General features: G+C 50.8%; 2 protein-coding genes across 3 annotated transcripts in view; both read right to left on the bottom strand.

The window, feature by feature from the left end:
* Window positions 1–5,882, bottom strand: part of IGDCC3 (immunoglobulin superfamily DCC subclass member 3) — a 94,945-nt gene extending 89,063 nt beyond the window's left edge. Inside the window, exon 1 of the mRNA XM_050309745.1 lies at window positions 5,399–5,882. Coding sequence (XP_050165702.1) covers window positions 5,399–5,882 — 484 coding nt within the window. The remainder of the gene's footprint in view (window positions 1–5,398) is intronic.
* A 3,364-nt stretch (window positions 5,883–9,246) lies between these two features.
* IGDCC4 (immunoglobulin superfamily DCC subclass member 4) overlaps window positions 9,247–16,700 on the bottom strand; it is an 86,663-nt gene continuing 79,209 nt past the window's right edge. For both annotated transcript variants that reach the window (XM_050309426.1, XM_050309425.1), the window contains exons 19-20: window positions 15,624–15,788; window positions 9,247–14,013 (exon numbers count right to left, since the gene is read on the bottom strand). In XM_050309426.1, the coding sequence (XP_050165383.1) occupies window positions 13,504–14,013; window positions 15,624–15,788 (675 nt within the window). In that variant the 3' untranslated portion in view covers window positions 9,247–13,503. The remainder of the gene's footprint in view (window positions 14,014–15,623; window positions 15,789–16,700) is intronic.

Raw genomic sequence — 16,700 nt, forward strand, 5'->3', positions numbered from 1 at the left:
CTAATTAGCGGTGACATCCACTGCCAAGGACCTCAGTCACATCCTGGCTCATCCTCCTGGACCCCATCCAGACCCGCAGCCAGCAGGGCCGTCCCTGCCCCGGGAGCACGCGGTCCCGACAGATGAAGCCCGTATTATTACTCCTGTTCTAGACAGGGAACATTAATCACAGAGAGATGAAATGAGCTGCCAAGGGCCGGGGCTGAGCTCGTGGCAAGGCGAGATATTGCGGGAGCAGTTGGGTCCACCCTGCTCTTCCTGGCACTGCACCATCAGGAGCGCTGGTGGGGAGACCGAGGCAGCCCCAGCTCCTCTCTCCTCACACCAACAGCGCGACAACCACCTGCAAACTGCCTCTCCTCAGCAGAAATTTGGCCCCTCCTGATTTACTCTGGTTGTTCCCAGCATAACACAGCACGTACCAGCAGCATTACCACCCCCAAGGATAACCACTCCAGTCCTGCTTCAATAAAGCCAAAAGAAGATTCCCAAGACAAGAGGATTTTATAGTGGGATGCAGGTGAGTATTAGGGCCAAAAACCTGGGTGCAGTTTGGGCCACCCCTATGAAAAATGGCTCCTGTTTTTTTCAGTGGTGGGTTGGTTTTTATTCAAATCCTTCTGCAAATGGGAGGATATGGAAGGAAGAGATATATGGACCTGAAAGATGTTCTCCAACAGATTATAACAAGGTTCAGGCTGATGAAATTGGCAGCCTAAAAATCCAGCTGGTGCGCTCTTAAATCTCCTTGAGGCTGACCCAGACCCTAAGGAGAAAAGCACTGCACTGCAGTAAAGTGCAAATTGGCTCTTTAGGGCATCCAGAAAAATTTACATTTAAAGAAGAGGAGAATAGGCTGTAACAGGCCCCACATCTTGCTGGCAGTAAAGTTTACTAGCTCAGAATTTTTTTATTCCCTTTCCTTTAGGACGGAAGGTTATATAAAGCGATTTTTCCATCAGGGAGCATAAACCACATCCACTCGTTAAGCAATTGCAGGAGGTCTCTGTTGGGAACAACACAACCTCTCAGCCACCTGATGCAGAGCCCAGAAACATCCAGGATCACTGCCCTCAGTGGGGACACAGATTTTAGCTGAGGAAGGCAAGCACAGCTCGAAGAACCAGAGAAGTTGCCCCAAATAATTTTCATATGTTTGAGACCAGACTGGGCAATTCCCAGGAGGTCGCTTGTTGAACGCTGTGGAAGCTGGAAGCATTCACAGCACAAAGAGCCTTTCCAGGACGAGCTCCGAGCCCTCGTGGGCTCCCCCATCCTGACGAAGGCAGGATAAAACCTGTTGGTGTAGCTGGAAAGGGCAAAGACCTTTCCTGAGCTAATTACCCACGGCAGCTCCATCCACAGCGAGGATCCCGAGAGCATGGCAGCAAGCCGAGCGTAGGATGCGCTGTTATTTGCATTCCCCACATGTTTCACAGCCCTGACCAGATCACAGCCTCACCACAGAGGGCATCAGCGACACAAACAGGGAGCAGAAACAACCGTGCAGCAAAGGAGACTGACTGGCCACATGGTGGGTGATGGTGCCGTGGATCAGAGACATGGTGGCTGGGAGAATGGCACAAGGCTGCCAAAAGAGCCACAGGCAGCTTGGCATCACAGTGCCAAACCCCACCAGCCAGCACAGCCCTGTCACCCGGCCCCTGAACTTCGGCTCGAGTCCTTCCATCCAGGCAGGGCTGAATGGCACGCAAAGAAAGGGAAGGAAAGGTGTTTTCTGGAGGAGGAAAAGTTTCTGTGCACATCAAAAACATTTGAAACTCCTATTTGTATCCAGCAAACAAAACTGTATCAAAGCAAACCCAGCACTCCTTCCTCTCCCCCATCCCCTCTGCCTTATCACCTGCACACACCGAAATTCAGGATGCAGGAAAGCATTGCCTTGCTCCTCCCAAGGAGCCAAGCACTGCACCATCCCTGCCCACTCCAAATCCAGCGCCTTGAAACACAAGCTCGAGCTCTTCTCTCCCTTTTCACGTGCTCTCAGGTTTCAGCAGCAACGATCCTTTCACAAAAGCATCTCCCCAACCCAGCAGAACCGCCCGCCACAACCCGCATCCCCCGACTTGCCATCAGCTTCATCAACACAATCACATGTGCAAGAACAACAAAAAAAGCCAGGCAGCAAATCCTTGACTCTGCTCTGAAACTCTGGTTTTAAATTACCAGCGTGGAGCAGGTCTGGGTTGTTAAGTGACTGGGCTGCTCTCGAGCGGAGGGTGCGATACAACAGTGACACCCGATATAACAGCAAGGCCAGATCAGCGTGCTCTGCACTTTCCTCATCTCTCGCCTATTTCCCTCTCCCTTCTCTTAAACTGCAGTTATTGACATGTTCAACTCCTTAACCATCAGTTTTATATGCTTGCCAATGACTCCTGAACATGTGTAAACAATTATTTTTATTTTCTTGCAAAACCAAAATGTTGGATATTCTTTTGGATAAGCGGACTCGGGTAGATTTTCATGAGCCCTGCTACATAATTTATTAGTTTCTAAACTCTGTAAAACTAAAAAGCTCCAGTAAAGTTCAAATAAGTTTGTGATTTCAAAGTAATTTTGAATGGACTATTCCTCTTCCTGTCTAATGTTATTCAGTTGACTTAAATGGGAATTCTTAAACTGCAGAAGGGGATTCCTGCATTGTTTTGTCAGACAAATAAAAGGACAATACCCAGGGTCAGAAGCCCAGGAGTGCAAAGCATGAAATATAGTGGGGAAGAAAGATCTTCTGTCCCAGATCTGGTGCAGACTGCAAAATGAAGCACATGGTCTGCTCATCCCATGGGTTTGGAGCAGCGTCCAAGGGTTTGTGAAGCCAGGGGCTGGCAATGGACGGGATCACTGCTTAGCACTTCACACGTTGTGACACAGGACCCTCCAGAAACATGGGAATCGGAGAAAGAAAAGTTCAGGCAGACAGAAAAGAAGGAGAAAGACCTTTCCATTTGCAGACATAAAATGAGAGCAGTTTTGCAGCTCTCTGCCAGGCAGTGCTGCTGATGAGCTGCTCCACACTGGCCCATGCCAGGCGGACAGCACATGGACCAAAACTGGGAATGAGCAGGATGGAGAGGAGTGGGGAACCAAACTGTAGTCCTGGATCCCCTCTCCTTGGGACCCTCTGCCAGCTCCTAAGGAAGTGTGGGAGCTTGGTCTGTGCAACGTAATAAGAAAAGGGGCAATTAGACTAGTTTAGGATTTCTACCCCCTGTGGGGAGAGTAGCAGGGTGGATCAGAAGGGGACCAACCCGCCCTGCTGCCCTCTCTCTCACCCTGCTTTATAAACTTCCAGAGTTTAATTTTGGCACCCTGATGGTTCCGAGCAGGCATCTGAGTGCCACGGGCTCAGCAGGCTGCACACCCACACCCATCAGCTTCGTCCCCAGCACGGGTCCCAAACATGGTACGTGAGGATAAGGCTGTGAGACACCCACCCCATCTCATGGGCTGCTGCTGCTGCCTCCACCACGCGGGAAAACCACGTCCCAAGATCCTCCTGTTGAGCCCCCCAAGAGAGATGAAGCCCAAATGTGGGCTTGAATTTCATACAGAGTCTCTGAGTGTTACTGGGGAAATGATAACCTGATACTCTCTATGTATATTAAGAAAAAAGACAGGGTATTACACCAATTTAGGAGAAAGCAATCCTTTTTTTGCATCTGGAAAAAACACCAAACAACAAAGCCATTTAGAGCAGAAATTAGTGAAAGCTTATAGCTTCAATAATTTAGAAGTTAAGCCTACTTAAATATAAATGACGACGTTTAATTCCAAGGCTGTTACTGAGCAGAGCCGGGGAGCCTCTCGTATCCTATGCCTGCCTTTGAATGCCGGGCTCAGCAATAACAGACAAAAGCTGTCCACCACCCAGAACAAAGAGCTCCAGGAAATTAAAAAAAAAAAAAAAAAAAAAAGAAAGAAAGAAAATACTGTCTCGCTGCTGAGCCCACTCCAGCATGCTGACCAGCAGCTCCCAGCGCCTCGCTCACAGTCGCCAGACCAGCATTTTGGGGAGTTTGGAAACCTCGGGGCTGGGAGCGGAGCATCGTGTCCCGCACAGCTCCGGCACGGGGTCCGGCGAGGCTGCTCCGCGCTCGCTGACACCGGCACGGGAGGGTTTGTTAATCCAGCGGAGCGCAGGAACGCGCTACCTCGCTGTTTAACCACGTCGAGAGCGACTAAACCCACCGAAGGGGGGAAAAAAACTCAGAACAGAGAAACTTTGAAAGTGCTGCCAAACGCTCCTCAGCGGGGCCAGCAAAACACCCCCCAAAAGTCAGGAGCCACTGACCCGCCAAGGCGCAGCATAAACAAACACACAGAGCAATTTGGACAGCAGCAGGCGATAACCCAGACACAAACTCAACTTGCTAAAAGTTTTGCTTTCAAGTATTCACTTCTTTTACTTTCTTCCCTCCCTCCAAACAAACAAAACAAAACAAAAAAAAGTACTTTTTCAACCATTCTCATTGCACTATCCAGGAATCTCAACAGAATAACGAGACCTGCTTCATTACATCCACTTCACAGATCACTGCTATTTTCTGCGAGTGTTACACTGGCTTCTCCTCCTCGCCGTGGCTGCTACGGACCACGTGGCGAGATTTATGATGGGACTAGCCCACAGCCTTGTTTCCTAAACACCCCAGCAGCTATCTCTGATAAATCTAACACACACTATTTTCCCTCTGACCATGCTGGGTCAGACCATGCTCGCAGGGTTTTTTTTTAAAAACAATTCATAGAATAATCATAGAATGGTTTGAGTTGGAAGAGACTTTAAGGACCATCTTGCTCCAACCGCCCTGCCATGGGCAGAGACACCTTCCACTAGAGCACGTTGCTCAATTCCTACTTTTCCTTATCTTTAAGGCTGCTAAGTGAGACAAGAGCAGGATGCACACGGGTATTTTGCTGCAGAACAGCATCTTTCTCAGATTAGCCCCGCGCTTAAGCAGTATCACCGGTAGAAGGAAAATATTGCCATTTATCAGCAGGGCACGTGCACAGGAGGTGCCGGGAAAGATCCCTTTGATGCTCTGTCGTCTGGCCCTGGTCCGGTGGACTGTGTTACCGGAGCGGACAGAGCTGAGCGTTACAGGAGAGCACAATACACTCGTAGGTTTGAAGTTGCTCGCCCTCATCCCCGCAACTTGTCACCCAACATCTCTATCTCCTTTCCCGACGAACGCGACGCTCCCGCCGGGCGCTGCCTCCCGCTCCCATCGCCGTGACGGCCCCGGCTCTGCCCTCCCGGCACGGGTGGATGCCCCGCCACGCCGCTGCACCGGCAGCCCCCACATCCCTCCCCAGAGCCAGCCGTGGGGGCTCGGGCTCCACGAACTCCACCATCCCTCCCCAGAGACCCCCGCACGCGGGGTCTCCAACTGGAAGCACAGCTCCGGGGGGAGCACCTCGGGACCTGCGCGGACGAAGGCGCTGGATGGGCTGGTGTGGGACTCTGCAGCCCCAAGGCATGACCCCCACCGCCCCGCGGGGACCCCCGCGCCGCACGGGCGGACAATGCGCAGCTGCCCGGCCCCGGTGCCGCGGGGCTGCCGCTGACCGCGGGCGAGCGAGCGGGACCGGGAGCGGAGGCGGGCATGGGGAGGGAAGAGGGAGCCCGGGCGAGCACTGCCCCGGCCACCTCGGGGGTGACGAGGGTACGCGAACCGCGGGAGCGACCGACGGACGGAGCGGCCGCGGGGCGGGAGCTTTGCCGGGCGCGGCGGCAGGTCCGCGGTCCGTGTCCGCGCCCTCGCCCGCTCCCCCAGCCCAGCCCGGCTCTTACCTCCGCGGCACACGAGCAGCAGCAGCCCCAGCAGGCAGGCGGGCAGCGCGGAGCCCGGCGGAGCCATGGCATCCCGGGCGGGCGGGCTCGCCTCCCTGCGCCCCACGGGGAGGGAGCAGCCCGCCGGCAGGGAGGGAGGGAGGGAGGGGAGGAGGGAAGGCGGGCAGGCGAGAACCACCCCCAGCTGCGGGGCGGGAGGGGAGAAGGGAGGGGGGAAAGGAAAGGGGAAAAAAAGGGGGAAAGCGGCTCGGCGGTGCTGCCCTCGGCGCGAACACGCCGCCGCGCCGGGCGGGCGGGGGCGGCGCTGAGGGAGCGGGCCGCCGGCGGGCGGGGGCGGGCGGGCAGCGCCTTGCGCCATCTTGCGCATTCGCCGGGGCGCCGCCAGCGCCGGCCGGGCTGAGGGGACGCGAGGCTGCGGGGCCGGGAGGATGGACCTCCTGAGGGGCCACTCCGTGCCCGGGACCTGCGGGGAGCGTGCAGGGACCCTCAAGGGGTCTCCCGTCACCGGAGCCCCCTCACGGGTCTCCTCCACTCAGTGGTTCCACCTCACGGGGCTCCCGTCAGAGAGCTCCTCTCAGAATCCCCTCACGGGGCTCCCCTCAGTGGTTCCGCCTCTCGGGGCTCCCTTCACAGGGCTCTTCTCACCAATGCTACCTGACGGGGCTCCCCCTCACGGATCTCCCGTCCCTGGCGCAGCCCCACAGGTCTTCCCCTCGCGTGTCTCCCTCACCAGGGACCCCTCACAGGACCCTCTCATCAGAGCCCCCTCATGGGTCTCCCCTCACCAGTTCCACTCCCCGGGGCTCCCTTCACAGAAGTGCTTGGCTTGTCCCACCTCGCTGCTCCTGATTTTAACGCTATCCTAAGATGACTTACCCTATCCTAAGATGGGTCACCCATGCAGATGTTGGACCAGCCTGCTCACTCTGGAAGAGGCCCCAGTGAGGATGGATCCAGTAAGGGATGAGTTGCTCCTAAATCCTGCCACAGCAGGGTAATTTGTCTGCTCTCCTGGCATGAAATGAGGATAATGTGTCCCTATATAGTTCTCAGCCCCAGCGCCCACACAATATTTTGTGCCTTCCAACTGATCCTACCTTGTTCCTCGGCCAATATTCTCCACAAACATAAGTCCCATCATCACTGTCAGCAGCAAAAGCCATCTCTGCAAGGACAGCTCAGTGTCTCTTGTGGCGTTTGCTTGGCGAGAAAACAACTAAGAAGAAATAAAAGTGGATCCTAATAATTTCTTTTTTCAGACTAAGATCTTGATGGACTGTTCTAAACCATATAACCATTCCCTTAAATCTGATGAAAACCCCTTTGTGAAGAGGAGCAATGTTAGGCTCCCCTGCATGGTGCACCCTGAGCGTGTCGGAATCAGCTAACGAGGAAAGAAGACGTCACTACATCTGCTCCACATTAAAGCTCCCCTCCTTTAGTGGAGGGCTGGGCTGTACGAGGTTGCTTTCAGCTGGGGAAGAATTTGCTCTGGCTCCGCCAGCCTCTCGGTAACATCTGAATTTCTGTGCTGTCCCTGACCTTTTGGCACCAGCCGTGCTCTTGCTCCGACTCCCTGGCTCCTGCCATGGGGCCCCACCAGCATTTTATAACGCTCGCAGCCATCGTGGGCTTGTGGCAGCTTCCAGGACGCCGCTGTCACCGAGGATGGCTTGTGGAAATTAATAATTCCAAGAGAAATAAAGCACCATGTGCTTCACAGAGCTGTTTTCCCCAGGAACCACACATTTTGGGTGCTGCTGTGCGCACTGGCAGGACCCAGGAGCTGGGGGAGGTAGGTACCTGTTTAGGGCATCACCAGCTTCAGCCCTGCATCTTGCAAATGACACTGGTGACAGTGCCAAAATTCCATTAAAAAATTGAAAGAGCGTGGTAGTCCTGCTAAACAACAGGACTCGTGTGAAAAAACACGAGATTTTTTAGGATAAAGGTAGGTTTGGGGCTTTTGCAGCCAACTGAGAGCAGGAATTCAGAGCACTCATGTTTTTCTATGCTCTGTAACCATGAGGGCTTAGAAAAGTTGCTTTGTACTGGAGGCAGGAATTTGCTTATCACGCTGCAAGCAGAAATCGGAGCCTTTGGAAAAGCAGCAGGGTTATAGAAGTGACAGTGTCCAGCCCAAACTGAGGCTCCAAACCCTACCCTGCAGAGTGCTCATAGGGTCTGTTCCTCCATCCTCCCTCCTGCAGAGTGGCACAGGGTCTGCCCACCCATCTGTCCTCCCTCTCTGCAAGGTTATCCTCCAAGAGAGCTGCCCTCAGAGGGCATCACTCACCTCTCACTCCTTGCACAGCAAATCTCCATCAGCTCCAATTGTGCTCCTGATTTACACCAATTAACTGCAAACTGAGGTCCCCAAGACACCATTAGTAGTTTCAGCGGATGAAGTGGGAGATTAACTTGTCTGAATTTGCTCCATTTATTATTCCGTGTGTAATTGTGGTTTCCCTGCCTGCAGACAGCCTGGGAGCTTTTCCCTTACATACGTACACACAGGGCTTCAGCATCTGTTTTGTGGTCAGTGAGCAATAGGGAGCGGGAGCCAAATCGTGGCACCCACCTCAAGGCACTGAGCCGAGAGCTGTGCCAGCAGCAGCGGTGGGACAACCCGGGACCTGCTTCTGGAAGCTGATTTCCCCAGCAGAAACTGTTTTCTGTGTGTCTGTTGAGGATCCTGTTGAGTTACCCATTATCCCCCTCCAAGGTGCTTCCTTGCTCGTTTGTGGGCTTACCTGTCATTAGGAGAAAGACTCATCAGAGCTATGCCATCTGACAGGGTTCCCTTTAACCACTATCAGAGAACACGCTGCTAAGCGCAGATTTATTACCTCTGTAATGCAGATAAAATGAGATTTTATGGCTCTGTAGTCCTGGCAGCATAAAGGAATAATGGAAACTATCTACCAAAGTAGGGAATGCGTCCCAGGAAGGAAGGGAGATGCACGGGAGGTTAACAGCACGTCCTCGGGCACTGCCAGATATCCTCTCGCCAATCTCCCTGCACAGAAGCCACTGAGCATTCAGCCCAGTGTGCCATCCAAGAGACATCTCACCACTCATTTGCTGGATGCCTCTGCTTGTTTTTCCCATTAAGAAATTCCCCAGCAAGACGAAGCATGAAACTGGACAAATATTTTTTCTTTTTTCTTATAGGAATGGGTTCAAAACTGAGAAATGAGCAAGCATCCAGAAGTGCCTAATGAACTCAGACTCTGCCCCTGTCTGAAATTCCAGAAGAATCCCTAAGAAACCAGGCATCCACTCTCACCCCACATTCCCAGCCTTCACGGTGATGAGCTCAGGCAGTGAACTGAGGGTGAATCCTGCATCCTGCTCCCACCACTGCTTCCCCCAGCAAGGTACAGCCTTGCACAGCTGTAACAGACTGAATCGTGAGACAAATTCCACTCTTTTTTTTTTTAAAACATTTTATTAATAACCCATTAGTTAAGGAATATAAGGACAATGTCTTCTTACACTTTAACACTAAAGAGTATTTGTGGAGTAAGAACAGCCTCTGAAGAAAGAAAGTTATAATAAAGTACAGCATGGAACCAAACACAGACACAACCTTCAAACGAGATCAAGTCCTGGTTACACATCCTTATGCACCGTGCAGAAAATTAAATGAAATTTAACTTCAAAATACAAGCAAGGGAATAGAATAACAGAAGTAGATGGTAGATTTCTGCTGGACTAAACACTGCTTTTCTAACAAAAGTATTGATTAGAAAAGACACAATGATCCCTTCAAAACATCTATTACTAAGGAGACCAAAAACAGTGCTCTAGTAAAATGGTTGTTTTCTTACACATGGGCTTATCTCAGGACTGTTAGCTAGTAATGTAAAAAGATTCTCAAACCCTAAATTATAAGTTATCTCATTTGAACTATTTAAACCAGAACTTTGCTGTCTGTTAAGTAAGAAATCAAATCAACAAAAAGCTGATAGAGGTTTTTATCTGAGTCATGGTTTTCATGTAACAAGGAATGAAAAGAAACAAAAGGATGGGAATTGTGACCCTCACAGCAGCATGGGGAATATACAGTTGTGTAGCCAAACAGTAACATTAATACTACAAAATTATGCCAGTGAGACAAACCTGACATTTTAACAATGTAAAACAATATACACCAGCAAAAAAGTTGAACAGCAATAATCTTTAGTGTTACTGAAAGGAAGAAAAGGGAGAAAGGAGCCTGGTGTGCAGGAACAGATATTAAGCATGATGGGTAATCAAAGGTATCAACAGTTTGTGTGCCTGTGAGAAATCTGCAAGAAAGCTACTTATTCCATGATAAAAAAATATATGCACTGGTTGTTTCAGCTTTACACATCAAGTTGTGTATTATGTGTCTTCTTCAATTCATTTCTAGCTGGGGCTGAAAGGTCCCCACGTGTTCCGGGCAGGAGGGACCTGGGGCACAGCTGAGTTGGACACAGACACCCAGCACTGCGTGTGGACAAGCGTTGGTGCAGAGACAGCTCCGCTGCTGCCGGCCAGGGGTGATCTCCTGGCTCCAGGGGAACAGCCTGGATTCCTGTAGCTAAGGTCTGGTGTATGAGCCCACGGCCACCACAGTTCTTGGACATCCAAACGCTGCTAGTCTCACATCCTGGTGCAATTTGGTGAGGTGTAATGAGACCAGAACAAACTCCAGCATGAGGAGACAAAGTATTTTTGGGATGTGTAAGCAAAACTGTCTGTGCTCTCCTGCATCTCCCCCAAAGCTCTCGGGGCACATAACTACTGTGGGGGTTTGGTGGCCGGCCCAAGGTGATCCAGGGGAATGGTGTCTGCCTTCAGTGACAGGCAGGGACAGCGTTCAGGCAGCTCAGCTCATGGCTGTGGATTGCTAAAGTCAGTACAGACAAAGCAGAGGGTGCATGTACAATGGAGCTCCCCAGAAACTCTGGCACATTTCTGTATCAGCCAGCAGACTAAGCCTCCGTCCCCTTCCATCCCCTGCATGGAAAGCTCAGGGCTGCTCCAGGACCTGCCCCAGGTACTCTGTCCTGATTGAGGAACTGGTTTGGGAGGTGAAAAGAAGTGACCAAGGGCTCCCCTAGAGTGGTTCCCCTGGAGTGAGCTTTTTGGAGAATTGTGCTCCTCCCTTTCTGCACCCCAGCAGTGGCAGCACGGCTTGTGCAGGGCCTGTTCTGTCACTAGGGAAGGGCAAGGACTGTTCCATGGAAATAACTGGGAACTGAGGCTCACCTGCAGAACAACCCCCACCCTCTGCAGCGAGTGCCTGACACTGCCCAGATGGAGGGTTTGTGCCTCTGCAATTGCCTCCACTCCCACAGAGCTGTGAATTGCCCCTATTGCCTGCAAAAACACTGCACTGCCTTAGCTGTAACCCTGCTAAGTCATGAGTTTCAAAGTCCTGTGGCAGTGAGGTCTGGGGATTATTATCCTCTGCCTTTCTAGCTCCTCACTCTGGTAGCACACACACACTAACATCCTGCCTCACCTGCTCACTGGCACCAGTCTCTGTCCCACAGCATTCCAGAGCATTTCTGAGACTCCTCAGGACGCCAAGCAGCAGCTGGAGCAAACAGAGCGAGCGCAGAGACTGGAAATCCAGCCGGTCACCAGAAGAGTGTGTCGTGCTGGGAGGACAGGCTGCAGGCTGGGGAGAGGTGGAAGCTCCAATATCCTTCCCAATAGGATACATGGAGGGTTGGAGGTTCTCTTCTGCTGAAGAGCTGGAGCTAACAGGGTGTGATGGTCCAGCTCAGCTCCACACATGGGCACACCTGTGACACAGCTCCTCACAACAGATGCAGGGACAGGGTGCTGGCAGAGTGAGGTCCTCCTTGCTGCAAGCAGTGGTACCTCCATCCTGATTTCACCTCAAAAACCAAAATCTGAAGTCTTCTACAGGATCTCAGGTCAGCACATGGCTCCCCCATACAGCTTTAGGGGATTTCAAAAAGAAATGAAGGAGATGGGCATATTTTCCTTCACTTTTTAAACAAACAAATGGCCAGATCTCTGAATCCTCCAGGAAGGCAAAACATTTCCCAAACACCCATGACCAGAGTTACCAATGCTTGTTATCTCTGCAGAGCTGGTCCAGTCAGTATCATCTGCAGTCAAACTCTGCGGGCCTGGAGCAGGGCTAAAGAAAAGGTGGAGAAAAGTCCAATCCCAGCAGGGCCAGGCTCAGAGACGTGTCAGCAGTAAGCAAACAGCATCAGCAGGAAGAGTCACTGGATGATTTTCAAACCAGACTGACTGGTATGAGACCAAAGATTTGATCTTCATTGTAAAGCTCTGGTGGTGCTCTGCTCTTCAAAAAAAAAAAAAATCCACCCAAAAGCACTTTGGCCAGGACTCTCAGAAGTGACTGGAAAACTTCACTTGTTCATCCAAAGCCTTCAGCAAGTCCACTGCTTACAGAAGGCTGAGTGCTGCTTTCTGCAAATCAAAACCATCTGAGATGTCTCCTCTTGGGCACACACAAAAAAGAAATACATGTCCCCAAGATAGCAAGTTACTTTTGCAGTTGTTGGTTCTTCTTTCTCTTCGTTAGTATAAGCTTGTTAAGGAGAGATGGATCGACATCCCGCCAGCTGGAGCAGTCTCCTTTGGCAGCTCCTGAAAAACAGTCCTACAGAGAGACACAACCCAGCTCTCAGGCTGCAGGGAAGGTGTCAAAGAAACAAAGCAAGAGAGACATCAGATCTGCAGCACTATGTGTTAAAAAAGAGTCAACAACCAGTGCAAACATATTCTTTAGAAAAAGGCAGTATAAGAATAAGTTAAAACCTATAATGGACTATAACAAAAGAGTAGATCTACTGCTTTTTTTTTTTTTCTCCAACAGACATGAGGTAGTTGTGTTGTTAGGGAGGAAAAAATAAAGAAAGAGAGAAGTAGTAAAAATGCTACTCTATACCACACACTATTCCACTTTATAAAATTAAATAATATAAAGATGTTCCAAGGAAATAAAAATACATGTTGTACATTAAAAGGACAGATGTGTACCTAAAATATTAGGTACAAGAACCTACATAAAACAAAGTCCAGGCTGGTGAAATGACCCAGACGCTGCAGAAGGTTCTATATAGTACAAGTTGTTAGAGGCACTCGTAGAGTGTGTAATAAAAGGCCACTACACCAGCCTGCTAGTAGAAGTTACAGAGAGCCTGGGAATCCTTCTAACCACGGGAGGGCAGAAAAGGCTGGTGGTTGCAGCTCACTGCGTTTGTTTCCTTCGGCTGCCACCCCCTCCCGGGACTCTCGGGACAGGATCCATCCCGGCACAGTCGGCAGTGCCAAGCAGTTGAGGAGGATCACTCAGTGTGCTCTGCCACTTCCCGGCATTACACGATGCCTTGCCAGTCGCCTGGAGGACTCCGGAGAAGTGACAGCCCCAGTCTAGCGCAGAAGGGCTCCCTTCCGTGGTGGTTCCCTGCGCCGGGCTTCGGCAGATGGCTCGATCCTGCTCCCACCGACACCCAGCTACTCACCAGCCTCAGCGGGAAGGAGGTGGCCCTGCCCAAGGTACCTCCTGGTTTCCTGCAGGCGTGTGCCCAGCTGAGGGGTCTGAGCCCTGCCCTGGGAGGGGCTGTGCCTGCTCAGCTCCTGCTGGGCTCCGTGAGCCGAGGGCAGGCAGCACCTCACAGCTCTGCCATGATCAGCGCCAGCTCAGGTCACTCTTTGTGGCTGAGGACACGTGCCATGTTCTCACATGCTGAGGATGGACTGGTTAAAGCAGAGTTACTACAGAGCGGGGCCTCCTCCGGGGCCGTGGAAAGCAACTGGCCCTTGACTGGCTGCACATCCTGGATGGAGTCTGAGTCTCCACTCTCCACTGAATCCAGACTTTCTCCATGGCTGTGGAAGCCGTTGGTGAGCCCAGGGATGCAAACGGCCTCTGGTTTGTTAGTTTTTGTGTCAGCCTGGGCCTGAGCCTCCAAATTCCCTGTGCAGTCCACCAACACTTGGCCCGTGTCCTGCTGGGAGCTGGGAGAGCCAGGAAGAGCCAGCTCTCCTGAGGGGAGCTCTTCAGGCTCCTGGCCCTCGATTTCTGTCTCTTCACTCTCCAGGGTGTGCAGCTGGGAGTCGTAGTCTCTGTCAGAAGCTGAAAAATCAGAATGGACAATGACCTCTGCTTCCACTTGGTGGAGGTTGGCTGGTGGGTGGCTTTTCTTTGTTTCATTCTGTTATTAAACAGGGGGGAAATAAGAAAAAAAGAAGGTAAAGTAAGTGAAATTCTGATAATTGAGGCTGTGACCCAACCAAGCACCGAAATGTATTTCTTTTTAATGCCACAGAGTGCAATGGGATATACACATGCCTCTATTAAACATTATCTTGATGTGCTTCTCAGAGCTGAAGTTTTAAGAAGCATCTCAGATCACCTCAGGATCATTATTCCTATTTTATGTCTGAGAAAGCAAGTCCCAAGGGAGCAAAGTGACTTGCCCACAGTTTCTTGGCAGGCTGGAGCAACCATTCCTCTGAGCCTCTGTCAAAGACCACAATTTTCAAAACTCACCAGTCTGTTTCCATATTAAGGACCAGATTTCAAAAGGCTGAGTGGGCAGCACTCTGGGAAACCAGTTTCAGAGAGAGATACCAGGGCTCTCTTCAATTTCCTGCTCTAATTTTGGCTACATATCACCAAGTGTGTGTTCCTTAGAGCCCTGGTCACAGCCTGCAAAAGTCTGTGTAAATTCAAGCACTTGAATTCAGAAAGAAAGCAGTAAGTTCTGCTCTGCAGTGTTTTAAGCAGAGCTCAGGCTACAGATCTCCACAAATCTGGCTGACAAGCAGGTCATTCCACGAGATTATCACTCAATAATTTAACAGACAAATTATTGTGGAAGCTCACAAAGAGCTCTCTAGGCAATCAACGCTCAGATTCTGGGCTGAGTGTGATGTAGCAGCAAGAAGACAATTCAGGGTATGGAAGTGATATCCCACGAGTAATTTGCTCTTTCTGTTGAAGCCAACTTCGAGCATCATTTACATATTTTAACACTTTTCTCCTTTTGTTGACAAACTCTGCCGGGTAAGCTGCGCTGTAAACGGTGCCCTGTAATTGGGCTGTAAAACATTGCCTTAACTCTATCCACAATGCTAATTACATCCTGTGTATAATTGATTTTCACACCACTGTCTAGGAAGGAAACATAGGTGGGTTACTTAGAAGTAGTTACAGGGGGCGGAGGATGAACTTTTTCAAACAATAACCAAAGAAATCTTCTGGTACAGAGTCAGCCTGAGCAGGTGCCAGGTTGCTTTGCTGAGACTGTGGCACAGACATCCCAATCCTTGCACAGACTCTCCCAAACATGGGAGTGCACGTTTATCCCAGTGAAGCAGTATCAGAAATAGGATTTCCTCCCAGTCTGTGCACCCACATAAAGAACACAAGTGCAGTGGAAATTGCTCTGCCCTATCTGGAGAAGGGAGTTTAAATCAACCCTTGATCTTTGACTCCTTTTACAGCCAAAAATGCGATCCCTCCATCAGGCTGTAGATCTTAATGACTGTGCTGAGCTCTGCAGCTCCTAACTCATTCAAGGGGCTGAGTGCTGCATGGCCACAGCAAAGACTCCAAGCAGACTGCTGGTGCCTGGATCCAGGCCCTCAGAGACCAGGAATGCCACAGTCCCACTGACAACCAAACTTCTGAGCCCACCTGACCGTCACCAGAAGAACAAGCCCACAAAAAAAGGGCTGCAAAAAGGAGAAAGGGAGATGGGGAACATCATAAACGGAAAAGCCCCATCAGAATTCATAAGCCAGTAATTCAAACACCCACCATCACAGCATCATAAACCAGAGCTTGTAGCAGGAGCTTCTGCCCTGTGCTGGAGGGGAGCTTGAGTGACCCATTCACAGCAGAGAGGGGCTCCTTGGTGATGGTGTCCCCGTATCTGGCAATGCTGTTCGTCCAGGGCTGGGCGGCCGATTTATTCCACGAAGACTGCAGGAGAAAAGGGGGAGGAGAAAAGATCCAGTTACTACACACACAGATTCTTAGCCTCATACAAGAGACGCGAGAAGCAGCTTGAAAAAGGAAAGTGCAGGTTGGGAAGGAAAATACCGTAAATGTGGAGGACACTTGTGATGGCATCAAAATGAAACTGCTCTGCAATGGACTCGCACAGTCGCTGCCTTGGAAGTGGCGTTACTGCTGGTACGTGGGCTGATGCAGAGCACGGGGATACAAGATGCCAGATGGTTGTAAAAGGGTCTTTCCACTGATTCTTGCATTGTGAGACCAACAGGTATATCATGGCACAGGCATCCTTTAGAGGTCCCCTGAAATCAGCTCCCTGCAGAACTACAAGCAGCCCAGAGCAGAACGAGCCCACCGAGAAATACAGCAGAGCTGGGAAGGGACAGGGATGGGGAAATCTGGAGCTGATCCCAGTATTTGCTTTGGCACCAGCGAGAAGGACCCTCACCTGTGGGCACTGGCCTGTGTGCTCCAGTAAGAGCTGGAGACAATGGTACCCTGCCAGCTCTGCAGAACAGAATTCCTTCTCCAAGCCAGGGCTTGGGTAAACACTCTGACATTACCCATCAACGCAGAGGCACAAAACTGGGGGCCTTATTTTGTTTAATTTTTTTTTTTTGCAACAGACCACCAAGCAATTCTTAGCTCAGCTTTAAGTCCCCTGGGCAACCAGTGTTACCTTGTTTGTAGATCTAATTAAATTATATGGGCTGAACGCAATTTGTTCTGGGTTCTCTCAGCTTCCCCTTGCAATAAACTGTTGAATGCACACCTCTGTGCATGGGAAATGTGTGTCTTTAAGAGCTGAAGTTATTTAACAGCTCAGACTATTAGTTCACAGGCAGAACAGTATTTTCTTTCCAGCTTTTGATTTTA

Source organism: Myiozetetes cayanensis, unplaced genomic scaffold (genome assembly GCF_022539395.1).
Source record: "Myiozetetes cayanensis isolate MyiCay16 unplaced genomic scaffold, myiCay2020 scf14, whole genome shotgun sequence".
Lineage (NCBI taxonomy): Eukaryota > Metazoa > Chordata > Aves > Passeriformes > Tyrannidae > Myiozetetes > Myiozetetes cayanensis.